At 40.4% G+C, this 13,212-nt stretch overlaps 1 protein-coding gene across 5 annotated transcripts in view; it reads right to left on the reverse strand.

Moving 5' to 3' along the window:
* Positions 1 to 1,920: 1,920 nt before the first annotated feature.
* LOC117426948 (trafficking kinesin-binding protein 2-like) overlaps positions 1,921 to 13,212 on the reverse strand; it is a 34,952-nt gene continuing 23,660 nt past the window's right edge. For all 5 annotated transcript variants that reach the window (XM_034045205.3, XM_034045208.3, XM_034045206.3 and 2 more), the window contains 7 exons: positions 12,342 to 12,479; positions 11,555 to 11,634; positions 11,002 to 11,184; positions 10,051 to 10,343; positions 6,579 to 6,890; positions 6,388 to 6,487; positions 1,921 to 5,786 (listed from right to left, as the gene is read on the reverse strand). In XM_034045205.3, the coding sequence (XP_033901096.1) occupies positions 5,075 to 5,786; positions 6,388 to 6,487; positions 6,579 to 6,890; positions 10,051 to 10,343; positions 11,002 to 11,184; positions 11,555 to 11,634; positions 12,342 to 12,479 (1,818 nt within the window). In that variant the 3' untranslated portion in view covers positions 1,921 to 5,074. The remainder of the gene's footprint in view (positions 5,787 to 6,387; positions 6,488 to 6,578; positions 6,891 to 10,050; positions 10,344 to 11,001; positions 11,185 to 11,554; positions 11,635 to 12,341; positions 12,480 to 13,212) is intronic.

The following is a 13,212-nucleotide window of genomic DNA, read 5'->3' on the forward strand; positions in this document are numbered from 1 at the left end:
GCAGATTAATACATTTATGTCCTTTGCACTGCTGTTCTAATTAGGGCAATTCCTTTTATGCAAATTGTTCCTCCCTTGGGGCCTCCAAAATAATTTGCAAACAGGAAATTCATATTAAGTCATGTACAATAAACGACTGGTAAATTTGGCCGGGACCATGTCGAAATTCATCATGCTGTATAAGGAAATGTGTTTAATGATTAATCAGAGTGACTGTAATTTCAAGCAGTTGTTGTTTCTCAGTTTTGTAAAATAATGTTTCTCCTTTAAAAAAAATACGAATTAATTTATGACCGGAGTATACACCCAACGTTCTTTTGGTAGTGTTAAAAAAATTTAAAAAAGTCAAGACAAGTTCTCTTAAAATGGTTGGTTTTTATTATTATTATTAGAAATTGCAGTTCTTTCTGGAGGGAAAGATACACAGCATTCAATTTAAATTACTGGATGCCAGATCTCACACATACAATATATATATATATATATATATATATATATATATATATATATATATATATATATATATATATATATATATATAAAATGTGTGTATTTAAAAGTAAAAGTAACAGCAGAGTGGAAACAGATATCATAAATCAGGAGTTCAAATAACTCTCTAAAATGTCCAACATAATTGATTTCCAGTCATGAGAGTATATTACATTTTTTCCCCATCCAAGTTTCTGTAATTCCCCAGCATTAGCATTGCTTGAGGTAAGAGATACAAAATGTATTAGCTTGGTTCAGTTTTTTTTAAAGCAATATAGCTGTAGCTTATTTGAGGGTCACTCAGTGTAATGCTCATCATTCTTGATTACATTTTTGTTTTTAAATGAACAGATATCTTTACAATCATTACGTCACACTACAGGTTTACTGGTATCTTCAGAACCTCAATTAAAAACAAAACAGAAGACAATAAACAGTTATTTGAACCCTTACAAATAAAGTCTGTTTCCAGTGCAAAATATAAAAGCATGGTTTTAAAACAATAGCTGGCCTCCTTCATGGAACATTTCTTATTTTCTTCATAACCAAGACCAAAATAAATGTAGATTTAAATATATATATATATATATATATATATATATATATATATATATATATATATATATATATATATATATATAGATATAGATATAGATATAAAATGTACTTATTAGTCATCCTTCAATTTATAATGAATATGTTAATACTACATTCAAAATGAAAAAAAACAAAAAAACAGGAAGTGCTAGAAAAGAAAAACACTGACATCTGGCATGACCCAATGAACAAAACAAGCCAAACCTTCCTATAAAACAACTGCTCTGTAGAGCAATGCAACTCTTCGGCCAGTCAGAGTGAAGCACAAGGAAGAGGATGGTGTGGTCTGACAGTGGTTTTATCAACTAAATATAACACTCCCTTCTGTTACACAAGTGGTAAAATTGAGCAACAATAAATGTACCAACCATAATGGTCTATGTTGCAGCATTCTACAGAGCACACGCCTTACCCGGGCATATCTGTAAAGACACTGACCAATAGTAGGCACAGCTACATTCTTGAAAAGGTAGCCTCTTTAATTTTTTTAAATATATTTATTTAATCCTGTGATGGAATTATATTCTGGTTTCTATAGGGAACATGTCTACAACTGTAGGCCAAATATTTTAGGCTCACATAGTGTATGACCAACCATGTATTTGTTAGGGGTTAGTTTTATAGTTTTATTGAGGCAAATCATTGTTACAGGGTCATCTCAGCCCTTACAAATTGAATACATTGGACAACAATATGAACTTATTTTACAATAATAATTATACACCTGCATATAATTATATATATATATATATATATATATATATATATATATATATATATATATATATATATATATATATATATATATATATATATATATATATATATATATAATTATATATATATATATATATATATATATATATATAAACGTATCCTGTGAAAATAATAAAATAAACACAAGCGAGTAGTGCCAATCTAAATTACTACATATAATTCAGATTTAATAGGACAAGCATGCTACATTTATCAAAGGGGATCTATCCATTACTATTACACTTCTAATTAATTTTCCAGTTCCACACTGAGTTTCCTTACAGTACTGGCCAATTTGAACAGTAACCTTGTTGGGACTTTACCATGTTATGAGCTGAAAGTAAGCCATGAGCTTCCCAAGCCACCACCCGAGTTAACTGAAATTGTACAACAAAATCGACATGTACAGTCCTAACAGTATCAAAAGGGAAACTTAATGAAGGAAAAGGCAGAATACTGGCAGACATTCCAACACATTTCCCTTCTTGTGCAGAACTTCCCTTGAAAGCCCCAAACCACGTAATGGTTAACCATCTTCCACATCAGAAGGGAAACGCATTTCATTATATATTGTTTAGGCTTTTCTTCTTAAGCAAAAGATTTGTTTTATATACAGCAGGACACAACAGGTTGGGTTCCTGTTTTGAATTTCTGTACTTGCAGAAAAACTGCTTGAAAAGGTCTGACTCCTATATCTTCAAATGAATGCAGCAGCATTTATTTAAAATAGCCTAAAACTGCTGCAGTGTTTATTCAAGGGAGGTGTTAATTTGAAGATGTACGGTAATAAATGGTCAATAGCTGCCTTGGTTAGATAAAGAAACAACAACAACAACAAATCATATTTTGAATTGTTAACATTGATTTCCTGTTTATTTTTGATCCGCTTCATTTTAAAAGCAAACTACAGCGCTCCCTCTATTTCGCTATCTGATTTTCAGGCCAAAAAAATCATTAAATATTGAATACACCGAATTAGTGAAAGGTCCTTATGCAGTAAAATAACCGTTCTACAATTTATTGTCAACATGGACTAACCAGGAATTAACCGAATTTGTGACTTATCAAATCGTGAATTATCAAGGGAGCACTGTAATTCGATTTGTTCTTGACACCTAGTACACTGGATAAACTATCCAAACTCATTATACTGAAGAGTGATGAGTGGGTGGCTAAGGCAACTACATGTTCAGCTGCCATCACAATGCCCATGGTTTCAGATCCATTCCCTACATCTAAATCCAAGCATGCTCCTATAAGGACCCTAACAATCCTACACATGGGGGTCTGTCACACAATTCTAGCACACACTCCTCTAGAACAATACACGACACTAGGATACAGATTGCACAGCAGGCTCAGCTGGACATTCAGGACTGAGGAGGCAAGTCAGTTTGGTGACCTTTTGACCAAACCCGGCGGAACATGGTTCAACAACAGTCACTAGATCGGTAGTCAGCAACAAACATATGGCTTATTTTCCCACGTGCGCATCACGGATATGATCAATGGTTGACTAAGACGACTAATCGATAAAGCTGGAGGGGGGGGGGGGGGGGTAGTCCTATTCAACAATTTCTATTGACTAAACACTTCAATACATTTACTTAATATTTGCTATAAGGGGAATAGGTTTGTGTAATATTGCAAAAAAGTCTTTATTCCTATAATACTGAAATATGAACAAACTTGTTTGCATTCTTTTTTGCCCACCTCATAGCGAAACACAGCAGCATAAGGAAACCCTTTATAGTGCAGTGCTGGTTTCTCCAGTACAACTATAGTTATACTGGAGAAGCTCAGAATCTGCCATCCATTCACAACATTTAATAAATGCATTATTTAAAAGTTACAACAATCTTAACATGCTTTGAGAATGCAAAGAGTTACTCATTAACTGTATATAAACACTTGATAGAATCTTATTGCACACATTGATACAAATCTGGAATTATAAACAAGAAAAGGAGACAATACTGTGCCAATAGGTTAGCTTTTTTTTATGTACAAAATAACAACATGTTGATCACTGATAGAAACCATTATATTTTAAAAACAGGAGAACCTCTGTCAATACATTCCTTCATTTTTTAAATTGCTTGGAATGTTTTACATGCTTTGTAATGTGCTCCATTGAAATCAGAGGGAGCTTTGATTTCATGTCAATAAAATAAGTGGCTTTTAGACAAGTAGGCTTGGATTACCAGCATCTCACACTTGTCATTTAAAAAAAATAAAATACACAAAAAAGCTACAATTCCAAGAGCCAGACAGCGTAACCAAGGGGATCTGAACTGCAATGATGGACATTCCAGAACTCCAAAAGGCTATCATCCCCCCACAGCTTTGTGTCTTCATTATTATGAATTTCCTTTGAAAGTTAAAACAAAGCTTAAAATCAATGGGTCACCTGTGCTTTAAGCTTTTTAAACAGTTTTGCTACCTAGTGTTTACCATAATGTTTCTTCAGACATGCTTTCAGCTGTAGTGGGAGTGCTGGGTCAATAATCCACAGCTTTCCTCCAAGTGGTTACAAGTTTGCCTTGGGCAAAGTGGCCTTTATTTTATTTAAAGGGGTTAGATGCAGCCTTGTTAACCACGACCGCTTAGCCATTTCTTAAGGGGTTTACTTTATCGCATCCCTCTATCTATCTCCATCCTTTTCTCTCTCATCTCCATTCCCTTCAACCTTTAGATTCCCTACCTCTTTCTCCCTCTCTCACACTACCTTTTCAAACCTTCTCTAACCTTCTCTTACCATCATCAACTTCCACATTCCTTCTGTAAACTGCAACACCTCTCAAGAACACAACTTCCCATAAAAAAAAATGATAAAGCACATACCGTAACTCCAATATAGGAACTACTTAGACAGTACTATTGTGTCCATACAGTTTACTAAATCTTACAGTACTTTTCAGTTTTGCATTTAACATAATTGTTTGCTTATAGTATGTTTTACAAGCTTGGTCAACATTTACATAATTCAGTACAATTATAAATTGTAATCCTTTACGATTTGAAATTGAAACCGGTGTTTTTTTGGAAATTGACAGATTGTTTTTTTGTGTCTGTATTAAAAAAAAAATAAAATAAAAATAATAATAAAAAAAAAAAACGAGAGAGAAGTGTGTTTGTTTATAGCTTCCCCTGTATTTGCTCCGCACTCTTTATATTAACAAACCCTTCCCCACTTTTTCCACTGTTGCCCAGTCCATAAGGCTGGTGCGTTTCACTCAGTCGTCTCTCCTGCTGGTGATTTGATCTCGGGAGCCCTGTCCTCTCTCACGCTGTCCATTCGCGGGAGGGTGAGGGGGACTGCAGGGGGGCTGCTGACAGGGGGTCCCAGGCCTCCTATCATGACAGGCAAACTCTGGTTCCTCCTCAGCCCGTCCAGCAGGCTCCCTCCAGTGGCCACAAAGAGGGCAGACTCATGGTGTTGCAGGCCCCCCTTGGGCCCCGCCTGCAGCACCTTGGTGAAGCCCATCCTCTTGAGCCTCTCCACCAGATTGACTCTGTTCTGGGTGAGGTCAGGCCGGCTCCGACTGGGCTTCAGGCCGTACACATCCTGCAGGAACACCTCGGCCGGCCGCGACGCCAGGAAGTTCTCCTGGCGAGGCTCGAAGGGGACAGGGGAGCCACACGGGGAGTGGGAGGGGGAGTTGGGAGGGGTGGAGGGAGGAGCAGGGAGAGAGGCTGCTTTTCTTGGGCTCCGAATGGAGGATGGAGTCTCCGAGACTAGGCTGCTGTACACCTGGGCGGAGATGCCCCGCTCCTGCAGGAGTTTGGCCAGGCCGCTGGTGGTGCTGAGGGTGGTGGTGGAGTTGCGCCGGTGGGTGAAGGCCTCTCCCAAGCTCATGCGGCAGGGTGTGACCGGAGTGCTGGGGCCGGTCCTCATGGAACTCGGAGTGCTGTCTCCGAGGGGCAGAGGTGCGTACATGGAGCTAGGGAAGCAGGGGAGGAATCAAAAGGAGTGCAAAGATGAACAAGGATTTTTCAAATGTTTGATTATTTTGTTTTGATCTAAATGTTTTGTAAATAAACTATGGAAAAATATTCAGGGATTTCAATTTAAAAAAAAACACAGCATCCCGCCAAATTACCTTTAGTCCCTTATAAAATTAAACAAAAAGGAGAGGAACCGTCGTTGGAATTAGAAACAGCATATCTTCAATGGTCTGAGATTTACTGTAAATAACTGCGTGAATTGGGTTAAAACTTTACATAAATCAAAAGACCATCAGTAACACCAAAAACAAAGAAAGAAATGAAAGTATCATTAAAAGTGTCTGTACGGGTGTAAAATGTCAAGAAGCCGTTTTCAGATAGGAGCATTTCAACCTTTATATTAAAAAGCCAGCAATCAGATAGTATTTATATTTTGAGTGTATTGTTCTGCTCTGGAATAGGTGAGGATATAGAGGGGGAATCTAAAGTCTGATTATAGATCTGTATGAACCCTGACTTCTGAAACACTTACTCCAGACAAGAGTAATGACAAAGCCCTGAACATTTCAAACATCATTTCTCACAGTTCAGCCATACCTGTGTGTGACCTGAGTGATGTCGGACGGGTGGAGAATCCTGCAGTTTGTGAAGGTGTAGGTAGAGTGGGTTGAGGAAAGACACTTCCCTGGGTTATGAGCTGCAGAGAAGAGAAATGGAGAACTACATGAGGATTGTTTATCAAGTCAAGCATTAACCTCATTAAGGACTGGACTGGTTCCAAAGCTTACCAGAAGAGGGGGCTGTCACGGTGAGGATTTGGGACTTTGGCAGGAAGATGTTTGGAGGACTCCCTTCTTCCTGGGGGGCTCGTTTCTTGTCCTCTGGCGTGGAGGTATACTGGACCTGGAAAGTGATTCCTTCCTCTTCCTCCTCCTCCCTCTTTGCCCTCTGTTCCTCATCCTCCTCCAGGTCTGACAGGTGGTACACTGTGTCCTCTGGCAGTGGTTTGAAGCCTTTGGTGACGACCCCAGGTCGGCAGTCCAGAATGGTGGCCAGGTGTGGCTGAGCCAGCTGCTGCCAATGGTGCAGAGTCAAGGACCCTAAGAAAGTTAAGACAACGGATAACATGTAAGATGATGGGTTTTAAAGCCTTGGGTGGCACACAGTGGTGTACAACATTTACTGTATGTTTAGAAGTGCTTGGTAGCGGGGGGGGGGCACTAGGGGGGCAGCTATGGAGAAGAGGTAAAAAAGTAGTGCTCCTACAACTTTAAACAGAATTCTTAACAATCCGATGTAATTCAATTTTTTTATTTTTTCTAAAAGCTAACTGTTGCATTGAGTCTTTGATTTTATTTGATTTATTGCAGCCGGTTAAATTTAGCTTGCAATGCCACCAAAACAAGCCAGCAAAAAAAACTGCAGCGCTGATCTGACTATCCCCGCTTCCAGGTCGGACTCCGATACAGAAGAAGGTGGAGGACTGCATGAACACTTTTGAAACCGGCCTTGCTATAGTTGAAATGACCTGCAACTTGTTGTCCTCTGAAAACAACAAGCTCTGCGCAAAGACTGATGATCTGGAGAACCGTAGTCGGAGAAATAACCTGCGTGTTATTGGCATTCCGGAAGGTATGGAGAAAGGCCGTCCGACTGAGTTTATGTCCAGCTTCCTCCATCAGCTGCTTGGAGAGACAGGCCTGGATTCACCGCTCATACTGGATCGTACACACCGTTCATCAGCTCCGAAACCAGAAGGGGAGCGCCCATGGCCTTTCATTCTGAGGGTGCATTACTTCCAGGTTAAAGAGCAGATTCTGAGTTTGGCAAGGGAAGGGGAAAAGCTTATTTTCCGCAGAAAGAGTGTATATCTTCTCTGATTTCAGTGAAGATCTGGTGAACCGCAGAGCTGCATTTAATGAAGTTAAGGCACTGTTCCGTGAAGCAAAGCTGAGATATGGCCTTTTACACCCGGCCCGCCTCAGAGTCTCCTTCAACGGCACCGTTAAGATATTTTACACTCTGCAAGCAACAATGGACTTTTTCAAGAAAGACTCTTCCTACTCTTATATTACTATTAATATTGTTGTGTGTGTGCGTGCACATGTATGTATAAGCCTTGACGTGTGTGTGTGTGTGTGCGCGCGCGCATCTACATGATTGTTTCGTGTGCTCAGAGAGCTGGGGATGTATGAATGTGCAGTGTGTGTGTGTGTGTGTCGCAGAGTTTTCTGAGTGTGCGGGTTATTATTGTTGCTGGTGCGAGGGCTTGATTTAGTTATTTTGGTAACACTTTAGTTTAGGGATCCGTTATAAGTGGTTATAAACAACAGCAAAAACAAAACAATTGCAAAAGTGTATAATAACTGTACTGCAAAAACAAAGCAACCCCATACAAGTGGTGAGACAGACATATAAAAGCAGACAGAGAGACAGACAGACAGGCATAGAAAGACAAACAGACCTGAAAAGATCTGTTATAAGCGATAATAAACAATAGTGCAAAAAAGACAAAAATGTATAACTTATTTCTAATCATATTCTATAATTTTTAATAGCATAATTAATAACATATTTATAGATTGTTTATAATCAGATCCCTAAACTAAAGTGTTACCGTTATTTTGTATTGGATTCTTGTTAATATCTGGTGTGATTGGTATGGCTAAAAACAGCTTCTGCACTACATTTCCCGTGATGCAAAATGGTAACTGGCGCAGCGGAGGGACCACTCATTGGGGACTTTAAATCTCTTGCTAAGGACCCTAGTCTTGAATCCGTTCTCCCCTCCATAATCTCCTCTGACCAGACAGGGTTTGTGCTGGGTAGACACGCATATTTCAATCTTCGCCATTTGTTCAATATAATATATACTCCTACTTCCCCCTTGCCAGAGGTCATTGTTTCACTTGATGCAGAGAAGGCATTTGATCGTGTTGAGTGGGATTACTTATTCACTACACTGCACAGGTTTGGCTTTGGTCACAATTTCATTTCTTGGATCAAGCTGTTATATACCTCGCACGTCACACAAACAACACACATTCTAAATACTTCCCTCTCCATCGGGGTACAAGACAGGGTTGCCCTCTCTCACCCCTCCTCCTTTTTAATCCCTGTTTTTATTACCAAAAATATTTTCGACACCCTGGATAAAACCGTTTCATTTATTTGGAATAAAAAGCATCCCAGAATCCACAAGGACTTCCTCCAGAGAACAAAACCAACAGCAGTATGGCCTTACCTAGTTTTCATCTTTATTATTGGTCAGCTAACATTTGGAATTTATTGCACTGGTTGCAATCTCATCCCCAACTGGACAGGCCTGCATGGCTGGTGATGGAAGCTGCTTCTTGTCAGGGTACTTCACTGCCAGCTCTTTTATGCTCCTCCCTTCCCCTCTCTGTCTCTCAGTTTAGTGTTTATTCAGTGGTGTGTCAATCCCTCTGGATTTGGGCTCAGTTTAGGCGGAAATTCGGTCTACAATCTATTTCTACGTCTACCCCTGTAGACGTAAACCACGTGTTCCCTCCCTCTGTGGTAGATTCTGCTTTTAATGTATGGTACAGAAATGGTATTAAGTCACTCAGATTTATACATTGACAATAATTTTACCAACTCTCTCAGAAGTTTCACTTACCACAAACACACTTTTTCCGTTATTTGCAAATACATGACTTTGTGCGTAATAAACTGGCTCAATTTCCTCTGCAACGTCTCAAAGCCACTACTGATTCCTTACTGGATATCCACCCAGACAGTACAGGAGTTCTCTAAAATGTATAATATTACACTGTCTCTGCATTGCCCCTCTCTGTCAACACTGAAAACTTTGTGAGAACAAGATATAGGAGAAAGTTTTACAGAGGCTATCTGGGAATCCATTCTTGCTTGTGTGCATTCCTCGTCTGCCTGTGCTCGACACGGTCTGATTCAATTAAAGATTTTACATCGTCTCCACTTGTCAAAAGTCAAGCTGGCCAGAGTTTACCCTGAACTGGATCCAACCTGTGACAGTTGCAAACTAGCTCCTGTCGTAACAGTAAGGGACAACTTTATTTAAAAGTAGTTAAATTCCTTCTCACACTTTTCCTCAATTATGTCCATTCACGCAATAAAAATACTGTCCGTCCGCCCCCCCCCCCCCCCCCCCACCCCCCACCCCCCACCCCCCCACCCCCCACCCCCCACCCCCATTTCCTGCAAGTGTACGGTTTGCAAAACAACAAATTGCTAAACCTCCAGAGCAGATCATCGTACCTTCTAATGGTTTGACAATCTGTAGTTTATCAGGCAGGAAGGACCTGAAGCTGCTGGAAGTCCCTGATATGTCGGAGCGGTTTGTCCCTGTGGAGAAGATGCTGCCACAGGGAGTGCTGCAGCCGCTGCCTTCCCCGTCCTCCTCCACCAGAGCCTGCAGCTTCCTCTCCCGCTCCTCCTCCAAGAACTGCCGCTCGCACAGGTAATTCTGCCGCCGCAGGGAAAGCCGGTGCAGCGCCGCCCCTAGGTCACTGCTGCCAGGGGTGCCGGGCTGACCGAGCCTATGACCATCCCTGAGACACACAACCAAACACTCTGTTAGGACAGCTAGAGAAACACAGGTACCAGGACATTAGCTCGCCCTGCACACAACAATCTGGCCAGTCAGCCTCCTGTAAACATACCCTAAAATGTACACGTTACAGATAGACAGAAACCGTTAGACAGTGCATGTAAGTAATGTTAAAACTTTATTTTAAGTGGCATACGTAGGTATTTATTGATACACAATTACCCACTTATTTTAAGTTACTTGTTTATAAGCAGTCAATAGATCTGCAATAGGGGTGGTTGTGTAGCCACCTTTAGACTAGCATTGCAATTTTGTCCACATAGTCCATATGCCTGTGGACAAAGTTTAAAAGATTAATAATAGTGCTTTTTTTGGAGTTCCACAAGAGCAGTGTGTTTAGGGCACACATTGTACATCCCAGTTACAAGAAAATCTGAGCAGAACAAAAGATCACATTAGCTACTGTAGGTTTCAATTGAGCAGCATTGCTGTGCTCTGAAGCATTCCTGCTGATCACCATGAACCTTGGTCTCACATTTAAACATGTCATTGTTTTACCTGTAGTAGATTGTATTTTGTATTACCTGTAGCATTTAAATGGAGAATCATACTGGAACTAAGTAAACTACATTTAAAACTTTATCCAGAACTGTACATACCTGGGGCTGTGTGTTGGCTGCTCAGTGCTGCTCTTGTCCCCGGACAGGAAGGGCTGTGCCGTCATGATGACATTGGTTTGGTTTGATCCGGGGATGGGCAGCGGGCGGTGGATCATGGGGGAGTGAGAACGCACCGACTCGTTTATAGTCTTGACAGCGTCAAAAACCCGTTTCTGTTTGTTCCTGTGGAGGGAGGGAATCAACAACAGCTGAAATCTCATATCCTAGGATGGGACCAATGCTCCCACTCCCCATCTCACTGGTGAGTGGGTTAGGTAGCTTGGGCACTACATATTGTATTGTAACGTCTATGTTTGCTGAAACTTCTATTAAACTACTTAATTTGTCTTGTCTCTGATTCTATTAAAACTATAAAACGGCATTGGGCGAAACATTTTCCTACTTGACTTAAGTTTCGCTCTGCAGAGACTCACAATCTCTCTCACACATACAGCCTTCTTTACCATTTGTAATGGATGACATTATTCTGAACACTGTTATAATACACACTTGCACTCCTGTGTGTTAACAGGCTTCTGATGGTCGAGCCTACCTTTGGTCATGGAAAGAGGTCTCCTCCTCCACACTGAGCTCCCTGCGCATTGTCCCTTCAATCTCCGCAGCCAAGGAGTCCTGTAACACACAACCACACAGCTGTCAGCCTCACCCCACACCCCACACACAGAGCACCCAGTCGTGTGCTCTGAACACTACAAATCCTGATAGCTTAGTTCCTAACTGGCTCAATCAAATTGAAAACACAACAAATATAGTTTTGATCATGCAGAGTAGACCACAGTGCTGAAAAATGCTCTTAAAAAAAGGCAGGGTATAGGATGATCAAATCAACCCTTTAGCAAGTTAGACTAACACTATAGCTTTAAAGCTGATAGATGGGAACTCACATTTAAATGGCGAAGCTACTAGCTATAGTATTAAAGTAAATGTTCCTTAATTCCTTAATTAACTACAGTACCCTTTTTACCACTTGCTTAGTATAACTTTTCATTCCAACTGAAGGTTCTATGGCTTCAGTAAACCAGGGTGGCACAGCAAGTCTTCAGCGTGGTTCCTAATGTTGCCCAGTAAAGGAAGTCAATAGATGAAGACCGACATGAAAGAGAGGGCTGCTCTGTAGTGTTGTACCCTCAGCAGCTTTTCAGTGTGAAGAAGATGCATCAGAAATGAAAACCTCATCTGCATTATGAGAAGTGGAGCAGCAAACCGCCACCGTTGGCTCCTGTACCCTAAGTCACACCCAGTGGGGTTTGTAATGAAACATGAATGGAAACTGGAGCTGGGAGGTATGGTCTGTGAAAGGCACGCTCCGGAGGTCTCACCATGGGGAAGATCCCGTGGGATTGGTGGCGTCTCATGGAGGTGGTGGCCGTGGTTTTGCTCCGCAGCTCCTTGTTCTCCTCCTGGGATTCGTGGAGCATTCCCAGACACTCTGCATTCAGATCCTGAAGATCATGGAGCTGAAACACAAGAAAAAGAATGGATATATGCACCAATGTACAGAATAGAGGCTATGGATTTAAGGAAGGGCTAAAAAGGCGTTGTGGTTCTGGCCTATCAATACACGTGTCATTTATTTTTTCAAATATTATTTTTGTTTGGACACAGTAACATAAATTGGGTTAAATCAGGTTGTATTTTATCATACTGCTAAAAAATAAAACATGAATATTCTTCCATTTAATACACTTATTAAAAAAGTAAATACCTTTACTTATTAAAACTAGCTGATGCATATCATTGTACTTTATGGGTAAAAATCTAAATCCCGTCAATGGCGATACCTGGGCAATGTACAAAAACAAGGCATGCAAGGGACGAATGAACCTTGACCTGCCAGCAGTTATTTGGTTTGCAGTTGCTGTGTAAGACATCATTAACACTAGAACCGCCATGCAGGTCAATTTGACCCATTTTGCATTTAAAATGCAATGTGTATGTCCGTTTTGGATTTTTCCTAAATATATGAATTGAATATAATGACGGTGTTTGATAGCCAGAATCGCAAAAATGATAAAAGTTAAACAGTTCTACCTAGAACCGCCACGTGGGTCAATGTGACCCATGCATTACAATACTTTTTTTTTTAATATAACGCAAGATATTCTATTTTTTTGGTAAATGCAGCAAACAAGACACACACCCTCCTGCTCTGTTTTTTTATTTCAAGCCTTTCTTTGTTTGTAGACTGAC

This window comes from Acipenser ruthenus, chromosome 11 (assembly GCF_902713425.1).
Source record: "Acipenser ruthenus chromosome 11, fAciRut3.2 maternal haplotype, whole genome shotgun sequence".
Lineage (NCBI taxonomy): Eukaryota > Metazoa > Chordata > Actinopteri > Acipenseriformes > Acipenseridae > Acipenser > Acipenser ruthenus.